The 27810-nt window shown below is 38.4% G+C and overlaps 4 protein-coding genes across 6 annotated transcripts in view; 2 read left to right on the forward strand and 2 right to left on the reverse strand.

The window, feature by feature from the left end:
* Positions 1–538: 538 nt before the first annotated feature.
* On the reverse strand, positions 539–1443 carry LOC148717749 (uncharacterized). The gene is made up of 2 exons (XM_088742407.1): positions 899–1443; positions 539–797 (listed from the first exon to the last, which is right to left on the reverse strand). Exons 1-2 carry the CDS (start codon positions 1441–1443, stop codon positions 539–541), a joined length of 804 nt encoding a protein of 267 aa, XP_088598533.1.
* Positions 1444–4481: 3038 nt separating this feature from the next.
* On the forward strand, positions 4482–6371 carry LOC111321781 (cyclin-dependent kinase 2-associated protein 1). Its single transcript, XM_022924748.2, has 3 exons — positions 4482–4639; positions 4725–4883; positions 5209–6371. The coding sequence occupies exons 1-3, from the start codon at positions 4609–4611 to the stop codon at positions 5274–5276; spliced, it is 258 nt and encodes an 85-aa protein (XP_022780483.1). The 5' UTR covers positions 4482–4608; the 3' UTR covers positions 5277–6371.
* LOC111321783 (mitochondrial translation release factor in rescue) lies at positions 6306–18476 on the reverse strand. Its single transcript, XM_022924750.2, has 2 exons — positions 18213–18476; positions 6306–8482 (listed from the first exon to the last, which is right to left on the reverse strand). The coding sequence occupies exons 1-2, from the start codon at positions 18474–18476 to the stop codon at positions 8255–8257; spliced, it is 492 nt and encodes a 163-aa protein (XP_022780485.1). The 3' UTR covers positions 6306–8254.
* Positions 18477–19025: 549 nt separating this feature from the next.
* Positions 19026–27810, forward strand: part of LOC111321782 (uncharacterized) — a 31916-nt gene continuing 23131 nt past the window's right edge. For all 3 annotated transcript variants that reach the window (XR_015994540.1, XM_088742796.1, XM_022924749.2), the window contains exons 1-7: positions 19026–19480; positions 20447–21046; positions 21227–21275; positions 23158–23319; positions 24348–24401; positions 25419–25466; positions 25620–25684. Coding sequence is in view for 2 of the 3 variants with exons in the window: in XM_088742796.1 (XP_088598922.1) it covers positions 19026–19480; positions 20447–21046; positions 21227–21275; positions 23158–23319; positions 24348–24401; positions 25419–25466; positions 25620–25684 (1433 nt within the window). In the remaining variant the exon portion in view is untranslated. The remainder of the gene's footprint in view (positions 19481–20446; positions 21047–21226; positions 21276–23157; positions 23320–24347; positions 24402–25418; positions 25467–25619; positions 25685–27810) is intronic.

The following is a 27810-nucleotide window of genomic DNA, read 5'->3' on the forward strand; positions in this document are numbered from 1 at the left end:
ATCTTTGAGAATTTCTGTCCACCAACAAGCTTTGCTAAAATATCTTCGATGCGGGTTAAGGGATATTGTTCAGCCTGTAGCTTTGGGTTTACCGTGCCCTTGTAATCACCACAAAGCCTGACTGATCCATCTTTCTTTGGGACGGGTACAATGGGTGTTGCCCACTCGCTCCACTCAACTTTCGTGAGAATTCCTTCATTCTGAAGTCTTCTTAGCTCTTCTTCAACTTTAGGCCTTAAGGCGTAGGGCACAGCACGAGCTTTGCAGAAATGGGCTTGGTTATCTTCTTTAAGGGTTAGCTTTGCTTTAGCTGATTTGAACGTTCCAAGTTTGTCTTCAAAAACATCAGAGTATTTGTCTAGCATGGTTTGCAGCTGCTCCTTAGTAGTTGATAGGGTTTGTGAAGCTTTCGATGACTTAATAGCATACCAATTTAGGCGTACCTTGTGAAGCCAATCCCTTCCCATCAACACAGGGCCCTTGTTCTTAACCAAATACAGATCCAACAGTAATGGTTGCTGGTCTTTGTACTCAACATTTACCTTAAGCACTCCAGCTGGGAAAATGTTCTCTCCAGTATAGGTTTCAACATTAATTTAGTTTCTTGCAAGGGCTTGTCGTGAAATTTCTCCCTGTACAAATTATGTGGAATAATCGACACAGCTGAGCCTGTGTCCAGTTCCATTTTCAGTGGTTTACCTTCCACTTTCAGATCGATCCAGATTACAGTACTGCTCGGTTTGCTTACATTGTGTATCTGTATGCTTCCTAATACATCTTCAAATTCATCGCTCTCACTGTACTCAAAAGAATGGACTTGAGTGTTAAGCGGTGGTTTCGGTGGTTGTTTTGGCTTACCTTGTTGTTTCGAGTGACAAGCTCTTGAAATATGTCCCACCTTCCCACAATGATAACATGTTTGGTCCTTGAATCTGCAATTGTGCGTTGCGTGCGAGTCTCCCCACATCGATAGCAAACGTTAGTGGTGGGGTTCGGCGATGGCGCTTGTGTGTGGTTATCTGAGATCTTGTCAACGCGAGGTTCTGATTGAAGCTCACTTTGTAATTCCGCGGCATCGCGAATAGCCGTTTCCATTGCTATCGCTATTTCCAAAGCCTTGGAATATTTGAGTTTGGCTTCTGAAAGCAACCGTTTTTGTATCTGCACATTTCTAAGGCCACAAACCAGTTTATCTCGTAAAGCTTCGTTAAGGTTGGCCCCAAAGTTGCAGTGGGTTGCTAATTTCTTCCGGTCTGCTACATAGGTCAGGACAGTTTCTCCTTCACGCTGAATCCGTTTGTAGCAACGAAAACGCTCCGCTATTTCTAATGGTTTAGGACTTAAGTGTTGCTGAAGAGTCGTGACGATCTCCTGGAAGCTCTTCGTAGCTGGTTTATCTGGTGTAAGAAGATCTCTCAACAATGTGTACGTTTTACTGCCCATCAAGCTTAACAAGGTTTGCGCTTGGTGGTCTTCATCGATGTTGTTTGGTAAGAAAAACTGTTCCACCCGTTCTACATAGGTTTCCCATTTCTCTGTGTTTCATCAAAACTTTCTATCTTCCCGATAGCAGTCATATTTTCGACGGTCTCATACGACTTTATCCTCGTCTCCACTGTCATGTATTCGGTTTTTATTTTAAAAGCACATGGAATAAATAGTGCGCACACGTGCGCATGCTTACGAGAAACAACCGCATACACTACACATCCCTCAACTTTTTTGATTGGGTTACAGTAAAAACCCGCAAGTAAGAACCTACATTTTTAGGAGTTAGCCTAAACAGGTTCTTATATAAATGGTACTTAACAAAATTTTAGGCTATTTAGGTTCTTAAAACAGGTTCTTATTCTTGGAGAAAAACACACCTACATAATAAGTTGGTAATTGCCCTATATTTTGTAACTACATATTTTGCACTCATTTTCTTAAGAAAATCATGTTTTACAGCTATGGCAATCTGGTTTTTCTTCGATTATGATTACAGTAAATAATTTCAGTGTACCTGTAATGTACTATATGATTTTAGAAAATAAGAACCTATTTTAATTTTTTTAGTCTAAATAGGTTCTTGTTTATAGGGGGGTATAAACGGCAAATTTTAGGCTAACAGGTTCTTAATTCTTAGGTTCTTAGTTGCGGGTTTTTACTGTATACCTCTACGATGACATGATCTTTGTGGTTCTTCTCCATGGGTTGGTTAATGTAGATTCTTCTTTCAAACTGTGGCCACATTTCCATTTTTATTATCACCCCTGAGTCTATCAGACATGTCCTTCCTTATTCGCTCTGTGTTATCCAAAATCTGCATGACAAAGATGTAGATCTATTTGATGTTCAAACATTAATGAATCACAATAAAGTAATATTTTAAAAGGAATTAAAAAGGAGGTGAAATTTTCCAGGCATTCCTCGACCGTTTGGAAATTATCGGAAAGTCAGTTTCATGTATGGCGCCGATTCCATACTTCAAAATGACCAACACATTTTTTTGTTTTGAGCTGATGATCACAGGTTTTCAATCTTTGTTAGACTCGTATTATTTACTTCATTTTAATATAAAACCACTATCACACGATTGTCTGTTGACAAGTCTATGCAAAAGATGTACTTGAAGATGAAAACCTGAGCCATTATATGTTATCGATTAAAAACCATGGAGGTCGTAAAGGTTGTCTCGCTCGGCGAAAGAAGGAGACACATTATACTTGCAATGGCAAGCGCCTATATTTCTGAGAAAAGGTAGTGTATTTTGCCCTGACTGCAATGTTTTGAATGAACCCGAAGCCGTTCGACGAACGCTGCCGAAGGTTACGAAGATTGGGAATGACGTCACGTCATTCTGAAATATGGAGATGAGTGGTAACCTTCGAGCGAAAACACCGATGTGTCCACAGGCAGCGCAAGCTCTCTTTGAGAACCACACAAGGAACACAATTTGCATATCGATTTATAAGGATTTGTATGGGATTTTCTACAAGATAGCCATAGAGATCGTTAAAAGTGGAAATATTATATAAAAATGGCTTACCTTATTCCATACGTGTGTTGCTTGCTCCTGGTGTCGTTATTTTACCTATTTAAAAAAAACCGCTTAAATCAAGTGAAATCGGAGCAAGCAACACACGTATGGAATAAGGTAAGCCATTTTTATTTTAATATTTTCACTTTTAACTATCTCTATGGCTATCTTGTAGAAAATCCCATACAAATCCTTATAAATCGATATGCAAATTGTGTTCCTTGTGTGGTTCTCAAAGAGAGCTTGGGCCGCCTGAGATGTGTCAAACAAGAAATGGTTACTTACATAACGAAGGGAGGGCCTTTCTTGTTCCGCGAGGTCGTTCAGCGGTGATCTGGCGATGACTTAGTTATCCGCTGACTAGTTCCTCTGACTAAACTCATTTGGTGAGTCTAGGCTCATTTCAGGGGAACGTTCAGAGACTGGAGCCATTCCTGTATTTCACTGCTGACAGGAATGGCTCCGACTCATGAGTTCATTAATGTCTTTTTCGTTTTGGCATAATAATTTTTAAACTGAGATAAAATCAAAAGTACTTTTTATTAAGTTCTTCTTAAGTTGGACATTACAGTTCTTGTAAGTGAAGCCCTCTTAAATGAATACGGGGCCACGAAGTGTCTAAGTTTTAAATAATGCAGCAACTGCATGTCACGTTTCGAAAATCACGCAATGTTACGTGACGCTCCGACCGATATTTTTAATTTACAGCATGCTCTGATGGAGAAATGTGGCTTGGCCGCAATCGAGGGAGTTTTCTTCGTGGAACATTGACTTTCTGGGAAAACTGTTCACATGAAAGACAAATCCATTCATCGGGCTCCTCATCTATTTTTGCACAACACCTAAAGGAAGAAAGTCGCGGATTACTTTAATTTCGCTTGGTAATTTTTAACAACACTATACCTGAAAAAAGGAAAAAACAAAACAAACCAAAAAAGAATGTTATACCAGTCAAACCAGTGGTAGCAACTCTCGCATTGAATCAAGTCGAGGTACCATGATTCTTTCGATTTTATTTCAGTTTAAAATTTATTTCGCCAAAACGAAAAAAAAAAAAAAAAAAGAAAATGAATAAACGCATGAGTCGGAGCCATTCATGCCAGCGGTGAAATACAGGAAGGGCTCCAGTCTCTAGTCGTCCACCTGAACTGAGTCTGAACTGACTAAATGAGTTTAGCCAGCGGAACGAGTCAGCAGATGGAATATCGCTGAACTAGAAAGGTCTCCCCTTCGTTATGTAAGTAACCATCTCTTATTTGACACATCGGAGTTTTCAGTCGCACTGATATTTCACTGTTCCGCTTGGAGACACACGGTTAAACAATACTCACGTGCAAGGAGTTAAGATGTAACTTATTAACTTTTACTATTTTTATCATCCAATTACAGGTCGGAGCCATTCCTCTCTTTAGTCGCTAATTAACGCTAGACGCCATGTTACTAGCCTCAGTCTCTTGTTCAGTTCACACGGTATGTCCCAGCATTCCATTCGGTGCTCTAAATTTTTCCGAAAGTGGTTGAGTTGACGCCATTCTTGACTAAGGAAGGTTAGACATATATATTTCGAGGAACTCTACCTGGTCACAATGGAGAGTAAACTGCCACCACCTGCCCAAGGTACAAGTTTTTCAGTATTCACGTTATGGACTACTGTTCTTTTTCTTATTTTCTTTTAATCCTTTCTTTTTCTTTTGTCAATAAGGAGCAAGTTCTTCGACTTCTAATCCGCAGAGCACTACTAATTCCAGCCAAAATTCTCCTGGAAAATACGCAGAGCTTTTAGCGGTGATCGAGGAACTAGGAAAAGATATTCGTCCTACCTACGCTGGTAGTAAAAACGCCGCTGAACGTTTGAAAAAAGGTAAGACAATCGCTAGTTCAGAAAAATGTTTTTCTTATTGGCAAAATATGAAAGGTTCCTACTTGATTTCCTTAATTAAGGAAGCTATTACCGTGCGTTTACTGAAAATTTTAGCATTCGGACAACGAAAAGCTATCAAACAGTAGAACTGAAACAACAGATTTCAACGGATCTAAATGCAAAGTTAAAAATCGTTAACAAGAAACCATAAAATTTCAACTTTTCATCGATGTCCATCTGACTACGAATTTCAAACCTTTGAGTCCCCCTCTCGCTATACAAGTTTTAGGCATATTAAGGTTACATTTTCTTATGAATTTCATAGGTATTATGCATGCCAGGGTGTTGGTCAGGGAATGCCTTGTTGAAACTGATAGATGTGCCAGACAGTAGCACCCACGACCAAGTCAGCACTTGTCAAGAATAAATCTCTGTAACGAAGTAGCAGGTACAAGAAATCTGAAAGATGAAGTTTGATGCAGGGGTTTTTGCTGCAAACACATTGGAGCAAAATTCCATGATTCAAAAGGGGATTCTTCAATATCTGAATTTCAAATTTTTTCACCTTAAGAGCTAATGAGAATTATAAATGGAGATGATCTAAGCAACAGAACACAATTCCCGAGGCTATATAATGTGATAAGGCCATGTGGGAGGCTGGGAGAACACGAGGAAAGCTTATAAATCATGAGCCAAAGGTGAGTGAGTTATAGGCTTTCTGCGTGTTCTCCCAAATGAGGACACAGGTAGATAATCAAGCAAGAACTCTTTGAGAAGGGCAAGTTTTGGTTCCTACTGTTTGAAGACATCATGCATATGCAGCCAGGTCACTGAGCTGTTTTTAAAATGATGACATTGGAAGCTTAACTGTTAGCACATTTGTTAATTGTTCTAAATGAAGGTCAGTGATCTGAAAGGGTTCTAAAAACACAATACCTTTTTTTTTTTTGAGAAAGAAACAGAAATTAAAAAGAGCGAAATACATATAAATTATCTTATTAACCAAGCGCGAGGGCCGTACTGGGAGAATGTCAGCCCAAGGTCTTGACAGTACGGACAAAGCTGTGCTCAGTCCGTACAAAAAAGACCGAGGGCTGATGTTCTTCCAGTACGGTCTCGAGCAAGCTTGTTTAATAAGAGATTTATTATACGACTGAAGTTCAAAGGGGCAAGTGCGGTATCATTTGGGACAGTGCCCGGTCCAATACTTAGAGAATATTGGACCAGCAATAGAGCATTTTGATTGGTTGATTTTAGTTATTGGCCCTCTGACTGCCCGAGTCATGTAATAATTTTGAGTATTAATGAAAGGACTAAGTGTACCTAAACCATAAGGTTCAAACCTACAATATACTTAATAAAGATAACCACACTTTATGTAGTATTTATATCTTCAATTCTTTTATGTTAAACTCAACCACCTGGAATGTAAAGGACACCTTTATTTATTGTTAAGAGATGTACATGTATTAAATTGCCAGAGTTCAAGAGTGTGTTGATGGTTTGCTGCCAATTTTAGACTGCATGATGCATTAGAAGTTGTTCTGCTATTCATGGCAATAATACTTAAGAAAGTATTTGTTTCAAACTAAAACAGACCTGGACTGAGTTACATGACTAATATAACTATTCTTTTCTGATTATTAAATTGTTCATTTTCCAACTCTCTCTCGCAAGAGAACTGAAAATGATGTTAAAAAACAATCTCTAACTTTGTTCTTTTTAGTTTACACACCTTAACTCTTTCACTCCCAAGAACTCATTAGTAACTCTCCTTTCTATCTGCCATACAATTTATTTGATGGTAGAATCCCTTAATCGATAATTTCTTTATTGTCCTCACTTTTCTGCCTGATATTGTACTGATTCTGTGACAGGAGGTTCTGTCTTGGTCACATTTCACGGTAAGTAATTTTTGATGTATTTGGAAATGAAAAAAACCTGAAGATTGTGTGATGAACGATAGAATTCTTATCAGCCATTCTAAACAAATCAAATACAGTAAGTTGCTCAAGTTTAATTATAGTATTGCAGTACATTTTCAATTACCCCTTATTGCAATAGATGTCTCTTTTCATTGAGATAACAGATACAAAGAATTAGACACCATTTTCAGTCTCAAGAACTAGGTTTGTGTCCCATGGATGTATGAGTTCTTTAACAGGGGTCACGAGTCCTTTTGGAAGTGCCAAATATAAACCAAAAAAATATTGGAACATCCCTGAATTGCAATAGGCCATTTTTCCCACTTTTCCCCCAACAACTTTTAGCTTACAGTTAGCTAGTAGGTATGTTGTAGCTTAAAATGATTTCAGCACAATTTGTTTCTTTCTTGGTCTTGGGAGTCATGCTATGAATCTAGAACTTGTTAAAGTACAAATCAAACCAAAGTGAGACCTGTACAAGTGGACACCCTGCCTTAAGCAGTTGTCCCACATTCGGCTTCATTTATCTCTTTGCATTTATCGAGGTATTTTATAATCACAGGAAGTTCACTGCATTTCATATTGTATATTGTACAAAAGAGACATCTGTTTATTTGTTACATTGAACCACAAAGTACAATAGGCAAAACCCATTTCTTTGTCTCCAAAACATTTTTGGCCAACTCTGCAAATATCCACCTTAAAGAACAAGCACAACATAAACGATGCCCCCAACACGTCACTTAATAAAGTTGATGTTGTGACAGACTGAGAAGATAAGTTGCAATCATTGTGCAATTTACCAGTACCAATCTCAGCCACTGTATTATGCAACAATAAGGTTCCAGTTAGCAACATGTAAAACAAGGTAGACTCAGAGACAGATTTTTGCACAGTGCGTGTTTGAGGGCCAAAGGCATGAAGCGTTAAGTGCTGGACGCAAAAGATTCTATGGGGGTTTAAGAGCATGGTCACCTGAAATTTTGAAAAATTTGGGTTGTCTGAGACTGAACTTCCTGTGTTTTAGACTCAGAAGGTGGTTCATTAAATTAGTTTCCATTTCAAACTACATAATAAGCAAGTCAGGATGCAAGTACTACAGTTATTTGCTTTTACCTTTTCTATACTAACTTACTTCCTTTAGAATCACCAGTATCAAGTAAATAGGGGCCTCTAAGGGGATGCATGTGCACCCCTTGCACCCCCAATCTGTGGGCCTGCAAGGTTCACTGTAGTTTTAAGATATTCTTACCCCACTTTTGTTCTTAAACTACCAGTAAACAGGATCTGGTGCACATGTACTCTAGGAGACAGTCAATTGCTCAAAAGAAAAAGGGGCTTTTTCACCAACTGAAGATAAACAGGGTCATTGTTAGTGTTAGTAATATTATTCTCTAAATTCTTAGTGAAGTTCTTTCTGTGGCTTCTGGACAAATATACTACTTTTCATCTTTTATCCAAATCTGATGGACTCTGATCTATGTTTTGTGAACCTTTAGCATGGGCTTCCTCTTGCTGCCTTCTTTTCCTTGCATATTTTGCTTTCCTTTTCCTTGTCTTTGCAATATTCTTTGCAACAGCACTGTCCTTTTCATTGTAAAGCAAGTCAAGTTTTTCTTTCAGAATTTCTCTTGAAATCACTCTGTTTCTTGCAAGTGAGCGACTCTTGTGGCACTAGAATAAAAGTTAAAAATCATTGTCACCTTAAAATTATTGTAACACCAAGGTATGCAACCAGCAAACTATGAACACACATGTCAGGTAAACATGACTCAACATGAATTCCCCAACCTCCATTGAGGTTGAACTACTGAAACTAAGGTCACTCTGAGATCATAACAGTGAAATCAGGCTCTGCATGGTGGTAAACATTTACAAGTGGCACTCTTATACAGAAGTTCAGCTCTTGTTTCCAGTTTCAAAGTTAGCTAATAACCCAGAAGTAGCCAAATGCAAATTACAATTTAGTTTCTACTACTAGCACTAGAAATGGTTTTCAGCCACACATACCATAATGATTCCATCTAGCACCCTCCTTCCACCGTATTTATCTGTGTATAAGTCAACCCCAATTTTCAAGGTCAAAAATTGGATTTTTCATAATTTCTAGCAGAGAAAAATTCAGATCGATAGAAATTTCCAAAATGGCCGATCTCTTACTTCAGAGAATGTATTGAAAACACTGTGAATTTAAAAAAACTGCAGAGCAAAATGCAACCGTGTGCTGTGAAGTTTAGTAGCATGCCAAAATTGTTCCCGTGTTCAAAGATGGAGATGGAACTGATCCTTGTAACTATCGTCCTATATCGCTCCTCTCAATATTTAAAAGAAGTTTTGAAAAAATTGTGAGCAATTGACTGAAAGTATTTTTGAACAAGCATGACATAGTTTACAAGTCACAGTACGGTTTTCGTAAGCGATGCTCCACTGAGCATGCGATACTCGATATAGTCAGCAAAATCCAGGCTAACATGGATCTGGGTGTGTTCTCATGTGGAACTTTTATTGATTTGCAAAGAGCATTCAACACGGTTGACCACTCAATCCTGTTACATAAACTCAATCACTATGGAATTTGCAGAGTTGTAAATGACTGGTTTTCAACGTACTTGTCTGGAAGGGTCCAAACCACACAAATAGGATCCTACATATCCCAAAAAGAAAAAACCCTGTGTGGGGTCCCACAGGACTCCATGTTAGGGCCATTGCTGTTTCTTATTTATATCAATGACATTTATAAAGCTTCAGATAAATTAGCATTTTATTTATTCGCTGAAGATACAAATCTGCTATTTGCTGACAGAACCCTTAAATCTCTTGAAACAGTGGTGAATGTGGAACTAATGAATGTTTATGATTGGCTAGCCTCAAATAAACTTTCTTTAAATGTGAAGAAAACCAATTTTGTCATCTTCCATCCCAGAAACGACTTAATTACAGAGTAAATCAAAAAATATATGATAACAACAGAAAACATTTCATTTGCCTGGAGTGTAAAGACTATGTGAAATATTTAGGTGTACTTATTGACGGTAACCTTACTGGAAACACCATATCAGTCATATTGCATCAAAAATAAGTAAAGGCATTGGTTAATTTGTAGACTACGGCATTTTGTACCATATTTGACATTACTAAATATATATAGATCACTCACCTATCCTTATTTATCATATGGCCTTTGTAGTTTGGGGCCAAGCAGCTAAGTCTCATAGGGAAAAAACATTGATACTCCAGAAAAGAGTTGTGTGATAAATGAACTTTGCCAACTATAATTCATACACCATTCCTTATTTTATATTGGCTAATAATATGCCAGTTAATATGCTTTACGTTAAACTCTCTTCTCTCCTAATGCATGATGTCCATAACAATTTAACCCCCCCCCCTAATCTTTCTGGTTTGTTCACTCTTTCCCACCAAATACACAATCATAATACCCGATCTTCATTTGCCAGTAACTATTACATAAACTGTTCTAGGCTAAATCAACATAAAAACTCATTCTCAAGGATTGGTTGTAAAATTTGGAATAGCATCCCAGGAAACTTAAGGAATCTTCCAAAACATATTTTCAAGAAAAAATAACAACAATATTATTTCAAAATCTTCAAGTTCAGGATAGTTATATTGACGTAGAATGAATAATCAATGATGTGTCGAAAGTTAAATCCAGTTAATAGTAGTGTATAACTTATGTATTCTTCCATTTATTGTCATGTGTTTCTGTTTCTGTATTTTTATCTCATACTGTCATTTCTGCTTTACTGATTTAATATTTAATTTCTGTTTCTTATATATTTATTGAGACTTTAGTTGAGCCGAATTTTATTTAAGATGTTTTAGCATCCACACACTGCCTGCCGAGACTAGCTTTGCTATTTGTGAGTAGTGCCTCATTATAAAGTATCAAAGTGTCAATAAAAAGTATAAAAGTAAAAAGTTTAGTACCACTTGTTTACATCACCATGATTCATGATTTAAGACATGCAACTAGAGACAGTGCATTACCCAAGCCAAAAATGGTCTGGAACCTATTTAGGGGGCTTGGTACCTAGTGTTATGCTCTTAGGATAACGCCTATTCCTTTTTTTTCATTTTCGGCGGGAAACTCATACACTCGCTTGCAATATTGAATATTAATTTAAAATAGGTTTGTTACCCACAGGTGATCTTTGTTTATGTATTCAGTTCAGTTCACTACTTAAACATGCATGACAGGATGGAAAATGCATGCTCTGTGGTACCTCCCGTTGTCCCATACAAAGCCTTAGAAAAGTTTTCTAAGGCTTTGAATGGGACAACAGGAGGTACTTACAGTGCATGCATTTTCTGTCCTGTCATGACCCCTCAAAGGAAATCCGTCGCAAGCAAAAGCCAGCCTTCTTCATTCGCCAGAGCCAGTGGTTTGCAAATCTTGTCACCCAAGCCTGTCCATTTACTGATTTTTCAAATTCAATTCAGGAAAATTAACAGCTGGTTTTGCTTTAATATAACTTTCTGACTTCAAGCTGGGCCTAGCGACAATTTGACGACTCCATGACCCGGTAAATATTATTTTCAAGTAACAATGTGTTCAAAATGTATCGTTTAATAGAGGATTTTGCGTCAAATTGAAGTTTTTTCAGAATTTTCAACATAATGCTGTGCAATTTCTGGCCTTGAAGGCAAGTAAACAACGACCTAAGCATGATGAACTTTACCGTGTGGGCTTTGTACAGGTAAGAAATTCGATGTTTTTCATTTATAACAACAAATCAAAAACTGTTTTGAATAAATCTGTCGTCCCGAACTATTTCTTGGCCATTTTTAGTCTTGCTTTCTATTGACAGATTCCATGGAACTTCAGATCTCTTCACTCACGGACAAATTCGCACATTCTATTTTGAAATACGATACACATGCCCATTTGCCCACATGCGAAGATATTTAGTGATTTTTATCTTTCATCTTGATTTTTGAGTTAAAACGTAATATGCACCTATCGCTTTTTTTTGTCGGAAATAAGTTCTTAAATTAGTCTTCTTTTGCTGGGGCTTGTTTTTTGGAAAATATGATTTTTAAAAATTTACAGAGCGTTGTGTTTGCTCTCTTGGTTTCTCCAAAATTTTGACTTTTCACAGGCACATGTTACACATGTGTCAATGGGTTTAATCTATACTGAATGAATTTTTGGCTAAAAATTTCTAATATATGAAAAGAAATTTTATTGCAAAATTTTCACCTATTGGGAGCTCTGCTTTTAGGCTTGGCTAAATCTATACATAATCACCAAAACTATCATCTTCTACTTGGATGCTTTCTTTTATTTCGGTCCCAGACCATTTTCGGCTTGAGTGACGCGCTGTCGCTAGTCGCATGTTGATTCGAGCACTTCGATTTACTGGAAAAGTCATTTACCATATTTTATAAATGGCTTTGAAAATTAAATCTTCATTCATTTAAATAACCTTTTGAAAGGAAATTTAGTGGACCGAAGGAACCCCGAAGAGCTTCGAAGGATCGCTCAATGAAAACACCGCCATCTTGGAAACTACACAATAACAAAATTGGTCCACGCGCGTAACAAACAAGACCGCGGGAGAAAACAGCATTTGCCAGGTCATTATTAAACTGTAATATCGTTCGATGAAAACGAGAATTCAGCACTGAAAACAGCAGCGAAGCTGTAAGGAAAAATGTCTGCTCTACAGATCAGAAGAAAACAATAGAAATCAGCCTCACTAGTGTAGTATGATTTCGGCCGAGGGTCGGTTAGCGTCGAGCTGTTTCGATGCTTAGGCAAACGTTGGGCTCAACGCGAGCTCGCACACGGGGTGCAGAACACTCAACTGCTTTACAATCAACTGAATCTCCTTTATTGCTTGAATCAAGGTTCTTATATACATATTGGTAGCTAAATCATACGTGATACAAAATACAGAAGATAATACGAGTTTCCCCTGGAATAAACAACTTAATTACCACGTATCCGCAATTTCACAGATATGGGAGGACACTTTCGTGGATCCTGCAGAACTAGTGTTCCTACGTGTTTTTAGACAGAAAACACGTACAAGTTTCCATATTCTATGCGACACGTAGTAGGAATATTTTCACGAATACTCTAACAAAGGGTTACAGATAAATCATATTTCCGGTTGTAATTATGTAATCAAAGCTTACTTCAGAATTGTTTGTCACGCTTTGTCACGCTATGCTTAACTTTACAACACTATTCCCCCCCCCCCCTTGAAAAGGCATGTCCCCATGCCTGGCCTAAAGAGAAATATAACTGACTAGATTGTAACAAAACTAGCGTTTTCCGATCAAAAGCATGTCTTTTGCTAATTGCTGAAATGAATAGAGTTAGAAAACTACTGATCAAGATACAAAGTCTCTCATCCATGTTGGCGGTCTAATTACGCGTTTAGGTCTGTCTGTATGTACTGGTTGGCCATTTACTGCAGCATGCGGCTCCTGGGGTAGTTCAGGATGTTCTGGTACTGCGACCTCCACATCGGCTGCTTCTTGGTTTTGGATAGCAAACGCCTCTTTCCATTTGGTGAAATAATCTCCAACCACCAGGATGTACTTATTACCAGACTCAGTTGTTGGCATTGGTCCCATGATGTCCAGTGGAATTCTTTCAAACGGATAACCAGGGCAGTTGCTAACTAATAGTGCACGGGCTGTAGCCTGAGGGGACTTCCTCCTAGCGCACCTCTCACACTGCCAACACCAATCTTCGACATCATGTTGAAGGCCATGCCAATAGAATCGTTCTCGTACTCATTCAATGGTTTTGGTCACACCAAGGTGTCCAGCTGATGGGGCATCATGGAGAGTTGAAAGGATATCTGGTACTAACGAGCGAGGAAGCACAAGCTGCAACCAGGTACCCCGATCATCTTCGGTCTGCCACTGGCGGTAGAGCACGCCATTTTCCAACAGTAATTGATTCCACTGTGCCCACAGGCTTTTGGTGGCTTTACTGGTACCCTGTACTTCTCGCTGTGTTGGTTGGGCAACCTGGTTCCGTTTCCATAGCAGTATCTGTCTCACCCTTGTCTCACCCTATCAGCCTTTATTGAGTGAACACACTTGTTCCAGTAAGTACCCCAATTTCAATAAGGGCCCCTTTTCTGTTTCAGTGATGGCACTGACAGTAAGAGTACAGTCATGTACTTTGAGATCAACTCTGGCCCATCTTCCTTTAATTTTTCATTTACAGCCTCATTACAGAAACAGTAGTCTAGACCATAGACTCCGCACTACTATCCCCATATGAGTGCATAGTTCCTTCAAACCAATGATCTTGTCTTAAAATTTTGTGACTATAATTTGCTTGCCTAGTCATTTTAGCCAGGAAGGATCTAGAGACAACAGGTCCACTTTCCAGTTTTCTTGATCCTTTTCAATTATACATCATAGCTTTTTTTCCTTATAATCTGCTGTTTCTCAAAAAGAAATAAGCCCTATCCCTAATAAGCACCTTGATAAGTATGAGCATCCTTCCTTGACATTTCAAAAGCTAAATCAAATCATTATAATAAGAGACACTTTTCAGTGCACAAATATGCTATTTTCGTTTGTTTTAGGCTTCTAACTATACTTAAGTTCCCTTGAAACTGACCACAAACACATTTCAAGGGAATTTTCTTAATGATGTATCTGGATTTAATTAGAGTTAGCCTAGCCTACAGATAATAAGTATAGGCACAATCATACTATCAATTAAATTGTGCATTAATTTTTTTTTAACTTAGTATGCACTACTTTAGAAATAACCTTGTTTCAAACAATAAGGGTATTTTCTTTGACAACACCTTCCAGTATGTTTTGAGCTCCAAGTGATAACATTTTGGTAATCTTTCAGAGAGTACTCTTGAGGGGTTTAATGTTTAACTGAAAGAGTTTTGGTTATTTATCCTTTACATAATTTTACATTTCAATCTCCTTTAACAATATTACTGACAAACTGTTATGAAATGTATGAATGGGATCCTCCCAGTAATAAACCCTAGTTAGGTAGGTATCACAGAGGTCATGGGTTCAAACCCTGTAGGGGCCAGAATTTTTTTCAGGCCATATTTGTAGAGTTTTAATATGCGTATCCAAACAACGGATTAAACCGGATTACACCACGGTCCTTAATTCTCCAACTCCATACTCTCTTCTTCTTCGTTCCTATCCTATAATAGTCTTTCTTATTTCCCGGCATACACTACAACCCCTCTTCTCCTAAGGAGAAGACTTAACATAACGAAACAACATGAACGGGTCAAAACGTCTCTAACATGAGCCGGATTAAAGTGTTCAGTACACTAATTAAAATGTTCAATAAATGTTCAACAAAGTCTCGCTCACTCCTCTTCTCCTAAGGAGAAGACTCAACATAACGAAACAACATGAACAGGTCAAAATGTCTCCAACACGAGCCGGATTAAAGTGTTCAGTAAACTAATTAAAATGTTCAACAAACGTTCAACGAAGTCTCACTCTTCCACCGAACAGAGTTCATACACTTTGTAATCTTTTAAGTACTGCGGTGGCTCGGAAGAGTCATCTTCAGCAACTTCTTCATCTGCGGTTGTATCCTCTCTCAAGTATTTCTTAACATTGGCCACGTTTCTCCTCATGTTTACTTCTTTGGGTGACGATATGATGACCTTGTTACCGTGCTTCTTGCTGATGGTATATGGGAGTGGGCCATAACTAGTCGAGAGTTTGTTCTCTTTCTTTTGTTTTAGGAGTACTAAATCACCAGGTTCTAGTTCGCTCTCTCGAGCTCTCCTTTTCCCATCAGCATAGTCGGTTCTCTCCTGCTTCATCTCTGCATCCTTGTCTCTTGCCTCACTGTCAGAGTACCTCGAGTTTCCCAGTTCAGGAATCTTTGATCTGATTTCCCTGTTGAACAGGAGTTTGGCGGGTGTGACCCCTGTACTGGTGTGAGGTGTAGTTCTATAGCCTGTTAAGAACTTTCGCATCTCGGTCCAGATATTCTTTTTTTCAGCTTTAGCAATCTTAAGGGCTTTAAGGAAGCTTCTGTTCTGTCTTTCAACCTCCCCATTTGCTTAAGGCCATAGGGGGGTCAAGGTGCAGTGTTCTATATCATTTGCTTCCAGGAAACGTTCAAATTCATCGGACACAAACTGTGAACCGTTGTCAGTTTTCAATGACTGTGGTAACCCATGGGTACAGAAAATCTCATCCAAATTCTCAATGACTTTAGTGGATGTCACAGACATCAGAATGTCTACTTCGAAATATCGGCTGTAATAATCAACCACGACCAGTACATATTCCCCCAACGGTAGGGGTCCCATTAAGTCTGCAGCTAGGTCAATCCAGGGTTGACTTGGAAACTCTGTATGTTGTATGGGCTCTGGTGGTGTAGGCAGTCCAACACGTTGGCAGCCATGGCAGGTCTTACACCGGTTTTCCACTTGTTTATCAATTCCAGCCCACCAAACCTTTGTATGAAGTCTCTGTTTGGTTTTTACCAGCCCCTGATGACCCTCGTGTGCTAAGTCTAATACTCTTTCATGTAGTCTTCGTGGAATTAGCAACCTCGTTTCCCTTAATACTAACTTTCCAAGGGAAGAGAGTTCATTTCTGACCTGTTTATAATGTGGTGGGGCTTTGTCCTAGTCTCCTGTTGAGATATAAACTGGTCTGTTGTCTCGGATTCTTCCTGTTTTGCTTGACGGAACTGATGTCGTTCAAATGGGATGTTAACCTGTGGCAAAAAATGTGCGTCCAGTAGTCTCATAGCTTTCGCATACTGCGTTTCTTCTTCTGGGGTTGGTCCAGAGTCACTCAGCGTAACAAAAAATGTCCTGAACATCCTGTCCAGCGCAATACAAAAGTAAGGCTTGTTTTTGTGTGTCTTTTGTGATACCCTTTGCCTCCAGAAAAAACTCAAAAAAACGTTTCCATTGTCTCCAACGAGGTCCCACGCTTGTCGGATGGCCTGTGCAATCGAAAGGTTGTATATTTCCAAATTCGATGTTCACGGCCATATTTGTTCTGCATATGTCTAAAAATTTCCTGTTTATCCTCGTCACCAATTGTAGAGTTTTAATATGCGTATCCAAACAATGGATTAAACCGGATTACACCACGGTCCTTAATTCTCCGACTCCATACTCTCTTCTTCTTCATTCCTATCCTGTAATAGTCTTCCTTATATCCCGGCATACACTACAATATTTCCACTACTACATAAGTAGGGTTTAGTACTACCAGGATCGCTTTCATACATTTCATTAAAAGCCGGTGTAGCACACATATATGATTTTCATATATTCAAATTCCTTAAACTGTTATGATTAGCATTTTGAGTTTGGGAATAACAGTCTTTTTAATGTATATGACAATATTATGTGCTTTTAGTTGCTTATAACAAGTGCATCTTTCATGTAAAACAAGTGCAAAATGAGTGCAAAACGAGTGCACAGACTAAAAATTCAACTCGCCTTATAAGCTCATGCAATTTTGTGGCCTTTGAAAAATTTACTTGTGCACAGTAATCGAAATGCACATTTGATCATATTTTGCATGTATTTTGGGCAATATAAATATTAAAGTTGTTGTTGTTGAAATCATGTTCTTACCTTCCCTAACTGATAAATTAAAATCATGTTATTGTTAATCATGTTACCAACACTTCAAAGTTTTTTTTTTATTTATTACATTTTTATAAACATAATAAACAACTGCGATTGTATGAATATCATATATGTGAACTGAGGATTAAAAAGAATGAAGATGAGAGTGATCTTTACTAAACAGTACTGAAAATAATGCCTGAAAAAAATCAGGCCTGTACCCATGACCTCTGTCACATCAGTGCAATGCTCTACCGGCTGAGCTGTTTTTGCTATGGGATTCACATGCAGGTTTGTGAAATACAAAATTCGGTTCAGCTCTTTTTACCAAATATGGGCCTTGACAGCGCATTTTTTTCCACAATGCGTTACAATTGAGTCCTTAAGTTTTTACTATGATGACTAACAGAGCAAAACTTATAACAATTTTATAGCTGCCCATAAAACTAAGTCTGATGAGAAATAAAAACTGACCAGCGTCAAACATTATGGGCATTGATGGGCATCCAGTTCCAAATACTGGTCCAGCTCAGTAATACAAGCAACGCCTATGCTAGGCTATCTTTTGCATTCTTTGTTCTCTGGTATCCCAAAACCATGCCAAACATGTGCACACGAGACTCGCAGGTGCACACAAGACTATGGGGTATGATTCATAATTAGTGAGGGAAAGAGGTGGATGTATCTTATCCTGGTTCAGTGGGTGAATAAATCAGAAAGGAGTGGGTGAATGAGCAAGCGTCATTCAATTCCCCACAAGGGATCAAAGTAATTAACTTGCCACAACCATCAGTCAAAAACTACACGCTTACCTTTACTATGATACCAGTGGGTTTGTGGAGAAGTTGAACACAGTTACTACTTTTGTTGACCTTCTGACCTCCTGGTCCCCAACCCTTGATGAAATTTTCTTCTAAGTCATCTTCGCTGAGATATATTCTGTGATATAAACGAACCAAATTTAAAGCGGGAAGCAACCTTATCTTAGGAGCCTTCATAAAAAGTCCACCCTCTACTGATATTTGTAAAGCGATTCTGGATAGACCATTCCATGTTCGAGTGGCTAAACAAAACATTTTTCACTTTTTAAATACTATCATAGCGGGAATAGAGACAAAAATTCCTTAAACAACCGTGTTTGGGAGACAGTTTGGGATGTCACGGGAGAATCAGCGGGAAATTTAATCGGTCAGTTGCGATAAATGTTTCCTTAGCTAGCATGCGCATCTCTGGTATAAAGCGGTATGTTATGATTGTTTGATGAAAAGTCCCTTCTGTTTTGGATACTGGAAAGAACGTGACATTGCAAACAGAAGGCCTCCTAGAACAGGTAGGATGGTTTTACAGATTTTGGTTTGCAGTGTAACTAAGAACGATATAACATCAGAACTGTAACAGTTCGGTCAGGCGCGATGATACTTCACCAAATGTATCTCGTGCAGCAAGAAATCGAACGTTTAACGATTAATTAACTACGCAGCCCTATCTGACGCAAATTTCTACGTCACAATTGCTTACGACCCTAAGAGTTTCTTCGTCTTTCAAGAATCATGAAATGTTGCGACTTGTAACCGGTACGTCCTCGCCGTGATGACATTTACTCCAAACTGTTTGGCTTCAGTCGCATGAATCGTTCGGATGTTGAGATGACCAAAGAACAGCCAATTCGGCAACAAGACTCTGATGGTAGTGGATCTGTAGTATCTTTGCAGTCTTCTTCTGATGATGGCAGATATGTGGCAGGGATGACTGGAAGAGAACCTCTTTATGATGAAACAGTTCTGCCAGGAGGTCATTTCGGTCAAGGTGAAGAGGTCGGAGTTCAAAGGAAGGCTGCCAGCCAAACAAATGATGGCACGCATCGGCAAACAATTAAAAAATTTCAACAAAGACTACACACGGATCGAACAGAAAATACTTTAGATGAGATTATAAACAGTTTGAAAAATCCGAGTGGTATCACGGGCTCATCAAGTCCTGAAATTCACAATGATACTTCATCAGCTGGCAGCAAAGCATTCCCATCCATACAGTCTTACAATGGTGGTTTAGGATGGAAATCCTCTCCCCTACTAATGAGGTAAGAAGGAATTTGCATTGTTACATCGTTGTGTACGTTTGTACCATACCTCTCTTTATTACAACCATTTTGAAATCACAGGTGGTCCCTGTAATCTGATTGGCTCTAATGGTGTGATTTATTCTCAAGTCGCATCATTTTTTGCTCTAAATCACATCATTTTACACTTGACTGAGTTTTTGACAGATGACGTCAAAGTCTTTCTGCTTTGCAAACAAAAGAAGATGTAAAAGCCTTTCCCGCTCCGCTTTTTATTTAAAAACTGGCTCAGTACTGCATCAGTAAAATATTTGAATTGACCAAGTCCTGTATTTGGGCGATTTCAAAATGGATGTCATAAAGTGGTAATTGAACCTTGTTTCATGCAATTTTGGTCTGAAATCATGCTTGTGATTTCAAATCGAACTCGTGCTGCGTGCTCGTTCGATTTTGAAATCACGCGTATGACTTCAGCCCAAATTGCACTCCACTCAGTTCAATTACCATTATTTAACAAATCTTTGACCGGAAAGGGAAAAGTATTCTCAAGAAACTACATGATCTTAATATTGGCAATTAAAAAGTACGCAGTTTCTAAATGCCAAGCAGCAAGGCATGGTCTTGACTGCCTGACAGTCAGAAATTTTCCTGTAAATTGTACAAAAGGTTCTTAAAAACTTTTTTGGAGTTTTAGATGTTTTATTAAAAATATCACGCAATTCCAAAATTATTTTGGGTTTTTTAGCAGACAAATTCTCTGAGCTTGTGCATTGTTTAAAATTGCCTGGTTTTCAATACTTAGAAAACATTTTTGACCCAGCAATTTCTTGGTAGGCACAAGCTCTGAAAATTGTGGAAGAAATTCAGGAGGCTTAGACTGTAGTCAAAGTTAGGGAATGGTTCAAGGTAGCAAGGATGCAAGTTATCCAAAGAGAATTGGATTTTCAGTGATAATTATGCTAAGTAATGTAAATGTTTTTTTCACAGTGGTCACCAAGGTGATGATACCGAAAAACACACTCGGCAGCTGAAAGATATAACAAGCCATTTTGAAGCAGAAATAGACAAGATTTGTGAACAACTTAATGAAGTAGGAGACAACTTGAAAACTCTTCACCATGCACTGCCTGTCAAAATGCTTGAAGCTGCAAACCACAAACTACAGGCCAGGTGCAATGTTTTAGAAAAAACGTGTGAGCAAATGAATAACAAGTCAATAAGATTGGAACAGGCAAACCATGATCTAGACAGTAGCTGTGGACAACTGAGGCAAATAAACCAAAATTTTGAAGTGCGCTGTTTGTATCTGGAAGAAGTCAACAAGTCAAGTGAAAGTGAGAAATCTCAGCTGCGTGAGAATATTGGAGATCTTGAGACGAAGGTTACAGAACTTGCTAAGTGTAATGAAAAGGCAATATCGGCATGCCGTCACCTTGAAGAAATAAACCAGAAGACTTCAAATAAAAATCAGGCAATTGAAGACTCAAAGGCACTTTTGGAGTCGAGATACAAATCTTGTGTGACTGATAATCAAAAGTTGGAGGTGCAAATTGGGCAGTATCAAAAAGCTCTTGAGGAATGCAAAAGGTGTGAAACTTTTCTTCTAGATAGAAATTAGTACAGGATAGCACTAGTTACTAGTACATATCTCTTTTTAACTTTTAAGTCACCTGTAATAGTGTTAAATGGATAAATTGTTATAGATGAAGATTAATAGCATTAAAAGAAGTAAAATTTCCAATCTTATTTATTTTGTTTAACCCATAGAAAACTTGGAGATTTTGAAGAGACAATTGTGACATCAAAAAGAGAAAAGGTACAATGAATATTGTGATTTGATTGACATTTTTCAAGGCCTCAGACGCCCTTATTTTTTACTTGAACCCTAAGATAAAGAACACATTCAAGCTCTTTCAATTCACATTTAATTCCTAAGACTAGAAAATTTTACCCCTCTAAATGGTCAGGTGATTCATCAGAACACCTCAGTACAGTGTATAGACAATACCTTGCCTTTGAATGAATTTATTGAATAATTATGCAAAGGAAGTCAAAGGTGTCAAAAACACTAGACATTTAAAACTGTAGGGAGGAAAATGGGGGATGTGGATATGGAAATTGAGCAATATACATATGGTGGGAAAAGGAAGTAGGTCTAACTGAATAAAGGCTGATAGTTTTTAAAAAAACTGTTTGGGGCTTCGTCAGTGGGGGTAGCAAAATAATCTGGATATATCAACAAAGTTGAAATGGTAAATTGGCCACCGTAACGATTACAAAAGCTGACGTTTCGAGCGTTAGCCCTTTGTCGAAGCAAATAGAGGAATTGTGGGATGTGTGTACTTTTAAAGGCAGAAAATGGAGCTACGTTATTGGTGGAAACATGGCAACGAGAAAAACACGAATAAATTAGTGGAATGAAAAGCATTTGTTGATACCTGTGGGATTTAGACTGCCGGTTTGAAAGATGAGCTCAACACTGAGAAAATATCGGGACTCAAACGATCCATTAAAATCACCGATCACTTCACGTGCACCTCCGCCAATGTAATACATTGCATAACTTGCACTTATTGCAAAAAGATGTACATCGGCGAAACAGGCAGAAGACTAGGTGACCGATTCCGAGAACACCTTCGCAACGTGGAAAGGAATGACATGGACACATCAAAACCAGTCGCTAGACATTTTGATATACCTAATCATTCTAAGCAACATATGGCAATCTGCGATCTTTCCTTACACTTAGGTAGCACGGAAAGCCGTAAAACTCTTGAAAAAAAGCTCATCTTTCAAACTGGCAGTCTAAATTCCACAGGTATCAACGAACGCTTTTCATTCCACTAATTTATTCGTGCTTTTCTCGTTACCATGTTCCCACCAATAACGTAGCTCCATTTTCTGCCTTTAAAAGCGCACACAACCCACAATTCCTCTATTTGCTCCGACGAAGGGCTAACGCTCGAAACATCAGCTTTTGTAATTGTTATGGTGGCCAGTTTACCATTTCAACTTTGGTGATATATCCAAATTATTAGGTCTAACTGAGTTTGAGGTGATCAAGTCTTGATGTGTCATTCATCAAGACTTGATGGTGGTGGTTCAAATTGTGTGCAATAATTGTTTGTTTTTACACAGGGCTAACCTCACGATTTTTCCCTTTGCAGGATGTATTTTTTACATTTGCGTTGTAGCTTCCTGTGAATAAATGTTATGTTATGTTAACCTTTCTTGGATAAACTTTTCTTAGATGCACATTGGCTGGAAAACTAAGGGAATCCAAAATGCTCAAGAAAGAGAGCAGCTAGAAAATCAGTTAAATACATGCAGGAATGCAGGCATGCAGGCATGCATGGTAGAGAATACAGTACTTTACGTGGTTTCAGTGGCCATTCAGAGATACAAAACATAAAATCTTCCCCTAGCTCAATAGATTAGAAACCAGCCATGATAGATCTCTCTAGCTGGAAAGAGAAATGTATTAGCGGATAAAAGAAAACATTTCTGGTGAACTGTGTTCTTTCAATCAGGGTATGCACCAGCCAATTTATGAGAGGATATGGCAATAATTGATAATCTTGTGTTATTTATATCGAAATATTTCTGTGGCAGAAGTTAGTTTTTAACTTTGAACTTGAAAATGAGAAAATAAAACATTTTTACCACATGCCACTTTGAATTTTTTTATTTTTTACTAGGAAACCCTTACTATGAAGCTGGAATCAGTACAGAAGTTGAACATGCAAGTCAAACAGAAATATGATGATCTTAAGTCAATGTGCACTGCCAAGGATGAGTTGATTAATAGGCTGGAAAATGAAATGAAAGAACTGTCACTGTTTGTGGAAAAAGCTATCAAGGTATTTGGGATCATTTTGCACTCTGATAGGTTCGAAAAAAAAAGAATAACTTTCCACTGTAACATCATCAAACTTTTTACATGAAGTGCACATCAGGTGACAGGTAGGGGCCCACTTAACCTAGAAAGTTAAGCTTGACAAGGGGAATTATGGGACAGGGAATTAAGCTGGTTTGTGATTATGCGCCAGTAAATTCGAAGTTTCAAGATCTCCCCTTCACATGAGCATTTGACCGTCACCTGAGTCCGGGTGGGGAATTTGAACCTTGCCCGGCTGGGGTGGGCGATTTGAACTGGAAGTGTCAAGTCTTTCCAATGGAAAACATCTAATAGTCCATTTTACAGTTGTGTGCTTGGTTGCCAAGCCTTTGAATGGGAGTGAGGCTAGAGATGACCTTGTTATGATACAAACCTTGCTGCCTGTCAAATGTAAATCACTTTGTTATCGTGCTAAGTAGATACAGGTCTCTATCACAACAAGGTCATCTTTAGCCTCACTCTGAATCAAAGGCTTGGGAACTAAGTACACAACTGTAAAATGGCCTATTGCTCAAGTTAAAGATTGTAGTTCTGGTTCAGATAATTCTGGATCTTAATGACTTTCCAAATGCTTGTGAAGAGGAGATGTATGAATGAGAGTTTGTGGTGATACTTTTCTAGTAAGAATTTTTAGCCTCCAAAAATGTTAAGATTTTGAGTAACTGAAATTGTCCAATTATACCTTTCAATTAATTGGAAAACTGCATTGCTTCTCCTTTTTAGTGCTTGGTTAATGTAGGGAATACAGATGGTTGATATTGATGCCCCTCTCAGCTATACCCAGTGGGGAGAAAGTGATGGCTATTCTCTCTTAAAAAAGCTGCACAGCTTATGTATTGCCCCCATTTACTCTTCTCTTAGAACCTTCTCTGCAAGTTCAAGACTTCAGAATTAGCAATAATTAGGAACAAAATAAGTTGCTGCTACCAACAGTTTTGAACGTTCAGCAAATTCAATGTAAGTACTAAACAATTTACACTGTCTTTATAGGAAAAGATGGAATCTGAAGCAAGCAGTAAAAAAGACAAGGACCTCCTTCAAAGGGTGAGCAATTTTTTTTGAAGGTGAACTGGAAGGGCCTAGATACTCCGAAGCATTTAGCAAGTGCTCCTGAAGGGTGGTCTATTTGTCTCTACCTTAATGTCTGTGTATCTTTCTGTCTGTGTACCTAGCTGTCTGTCTTTTTGTTTGTTTGTCTGTGTAGGTCTATTGGTCTCTGTATTTGCCTGTGTTTCTGTGTCTTCAGTCTATCACTCACAGTCTGTCTGTCTGTCTGTCCACTTTTCTGTCTATTTTTCCAGCTGTCTAGCTGTTTATCTATCTGTCTGTGTGCTTACCTATCTCTGTCTTTCTGTCTGACCACCTGTCCATCTGTACATTTTGTCTGGTTATCTATTTGTGTGTCTGTCTGTCTGTCTTTATCTCTTCTTCTGTCTAGATGTCCAGACTATCTGAGTTTTTCTCCTCTGTCAGTCCTTTAAGTTATACATGTGTCTGTCTGCCAGTGTGTCTCTCTGTCTGTTTCTCTTTCTACCTGTCTGCCTATTTATCTGCCTATCTGTCTGTCTGTCTTTCTATATCCTTCAGTCTATTGGTCTGTCTATTTCAGTTTTTCTATCTCCCCTGTCTATCAATCTGTCTCTCTGTCTACATGCCTTTTTATCTGTTTGACCTTCTGTCTTTTTTTTCTGTGTCTGTCTCTTTATTTATCTGTTTTTCTGTCTGTTTACATCTCTGCCTTTCTATCTGTCTGCTTTACTGTCTCTTTATTTGTATGTTTGTTTTTTGTCTGTATGTATTTCTGTTTCAACCTTTCTAGAAGTATGACTGTCTATCTGTCTCTTTGTCTGTCTATCTAGCTGTCTCTGACCTGATATGTTTAGCTTGCTGTCTTTCTGACTCTATTTAACTTTCTGTCAGTCTATCTAGCTTTTTTTTGTTTGTCTGTCTGTTGTCTATGTCTCTGACTCTCTGTCTGTTCGTCTATTGGTTATACCGGCATGGATTGTGTGTGCTTTTTACTTACCTTGGCAATGTGTGATTATTGGACTTTTTAAACAGATGTTGGTGGAGTATGATGTTTTAGCCAGAGATTACCAAGAAGCTAGAGTGAGTATTTCTACGTTCTGGACCACCTCTAGTATCTAGTTGTTAAACCTTGCAGTTGCCATGCAGACAGCAATTTCTCTTCCAGTCACACAAACATATCTAATGTATGTTTTGAGAGGATAACAGCCTCTATTATACATGTCTGTTTTATAGGGTGCTTCCAAAGCAATGCGAGATAAACTGGAATTGTCCCAATGTGAAATGGAAAGCCTCAGAGAGTAAGCCAAGTTGGATTATACTTTGCACTAAATCCTTCTAAATCCTTTTCCTTTTCAATCTTGTGATGCTATAAATTGAGTATTATCACTTTAGTATCATATCTCTCACAAGACGCCACACAGTTAAAACTTCATGGCTTCCACAATGGATGTGACAGTAATGATACTTCTCCTTTGAGATTCAATGAAAAGCTCTTATGGATAATGATGTCGTTTACTGAAAATTCAACCCCAAGCTTTGTGTGGACTGAAATTTTCATGAAACTTTGCCTCTTTCAATAGTTGTCATGTAGGTATTCATTTGATTCTGGTGTTCGGGGAATACTTTCGTTTTAAAATGCACCAGTCTGGCATGAGGCTAGGAGGTGAAACTAGGTATTCAGATGGAAACAATAAAACATGAATAAGGCCTATTTGTTAAATAAAATAGCAAACGTAAATGTGTTTACTGGATTTGCACTCAGCCTCAAGTAGCTATGTTGAGCGGTTGGTTTGTTATAACATGTTTGTATAACCAAGATAGTTCTAGAGAGCCAACCATTTTTATATTTCAGGAAGTAAAGAAACAACAAACTGCCTCCCTCAGCTAAAAGGATTTATTTGGATGAAAAAACGCGTGTCTTAAGTCCAGTTATATAGAAAATGGCCAAAGCAATTTGTTTATGCGACCTAAGCACTAGTCTGTAGGTTCCTCTGCCATGCCCACCCAAGCGATAAGTAATTGTTGTCTGCAATGCAAAGGGTCCGCGGAGTTACAGTTTCAGAACGAGGCTATCGGGTCAACGTTTCTCGAGAAACACCAGAAACACTCCATGTCTGACCACATAACTCTGGAATCTGCGGTTTTTTCTGCCGAGGAAAAGGTTGAAATTCTTAGTGGTAATTGTCCTGGCATCACGAAAGGATGATTGAAAGAATGGCTGTCATTTCGGAAAGGAACGGAAAAATTTTTTCGTGTTTGTTCATGACTACGGTTGTTGTTCCTTTGTCGGCCTTTTTGAGGTTTAACTCAGAGTCACGTTTCAGGGCCCTCAGCGCCTTGCGTTCGGCCGGAAGCAAATTATCTTTTGGCTTTGTAATTTCTATTTCTGAAAGGTCACTTTTAACCTCTTCTAAATAGCTTTCAAGGGCTACTGATTTTTGTATTGGTGGTATCCATGTAGATTTCACGTGGCAGGGATGGGTTTTTTTGTCCTCCCCTATGTAAATCAGACGCATTCTCCTTGCGAACTGATCAAAGTCACACAATAGTTGTTGTCTGATCTGTTTTTGTTTTGTAGCGGGTGTTGGAATGAATTTAAGCCCTTTTGCCAGTAAATTAATCTGGTCGTTTGTAAGTTCTTTATTTGAGAGGGTTTTTATGTGCGTTTTGTTCGCCTCTAGTTTGATAGTTAAACGTGTTTGGCAAGACCGCGGTTTCGATCCTAATCTTGAGGATCTCGTCAGTTGCCGATTCTCTGAATAGAATGTTGCACCCGTACGCAATACAATGTCTAACCATGACGAGAACACGCTGTATCCTTAAGAAAATGATTAAAAATACCTCCAAACGTAGCCGTTTGCTTCGATTTTACTTGAAGGTTTTACCTGTGTGACCCGGTAGCCTCGTTTCGAAACTTCAAAGTCCGCTGAGCTCTCGTACAGTGGGCGTAAATGCGATAAGGGGTATTGAGTTTTCCCTTCAGGGGTGGTGGGAAACCAACTGACTAGTGCATTACAAACGAAAGAAAGCTCAATTGAAAGTAAACACTAATGCAAAATCATAGGTGTTTAGTTATGATCCAGTATCTCTATACTTCTACTAAATTTGCTGGCCAAGAGGAAACAATATGTGAAAGAGAACTTAAAACCAGATAAAATACGAGGAGAAAATAACGTTTTTTCTCTCAAATGAATGACACCGTTAGTTTATCCAAAGTAGATTGTAACTTTGCATTCATTAACATTTTCCTCAACTTCCCTTAAGTGTTAATTACAACAGAGTTGTTCAGACATTTACTGCTTACTAATCCCTCAACATAATTTTGATCGAAATTTGTAGAAAAAGTTGTGTCTGCCTTTCTTCAGATGAACCACACTACCAAAACTTACAAAGTGCTTTCTGGCACTGACTATAACTCAAATTT

Source organism: Stylophora pistillata, chromosome 13 (genome assembly GCF_964205215.1).
Source record: "Stylophora pistillata chromosome 13, jaStyPist1.2, whole genome shotgun sequence".
Classification (NCBI taxonomy): Eukaryota; Metazoa; Cnidaria; class Anthozoa; order Scleractinia; family Pocilloporidae; genus Stylophora; species Stylophora pistillata.

What these genes read in the sequence shown, in the direction of transcription:
- LOC148717749 (XM_088742407.1), bottom strand. Translation starts at nt 1,443, where the DNA reads ATGGGCAGTAAAACGTACACATTGTTGAGAGATCTTCTTACACCAGAT. An exon ending in CATGTTATCATTGTGGGAAG is followed by an intron (nt 798 to 898) that starts GTGGGACATATT and finishes TTTTGAGTACAG; the next exon opens with TGAGAGCGATGAATTTGAAG.
- LOC111321781 (XM_022924748.2), top strand. Translation starts at nt 4,609, where the DNA reads ATGGAGAGTAAACTGCCACCACCTGCCCAAG. An exon ending in ACTGCCACCACCTGCCCAAG is followed by an intron (nt 4,640 to 4,724) that starts GTACAAGTTTTT and finishes TTTGTCAATAAG; the next exon opens with GAGCAAGTTCTTCGACTTCT. An exon ending in CGCTGAACGTTTGAAAAAAG is followed by an intron (nt 4,884 to 5,208) that starts GTAAGACAATCG and finishes TGAATTTCATAG; the next exon opens with GTATTATGCATGCCAGGGTG.
- LOC111321783 (XM_022924750.2), bottom strand. Translation starts at nt 18,476, where the DNA reads ATGTTTTGTTTAGCCACTCGAACATGGAATGGTCTATCCAGAATCGCT. An exon ending in CCACTGGTATCATAGTAAAG is followed by an intron (nt 8,483 to 18,212) that starts GTAAGCGTGTAG and finishes CTTTTATTCTAG; the next exon opens with TGCCACAAGAGTCGCTCACT.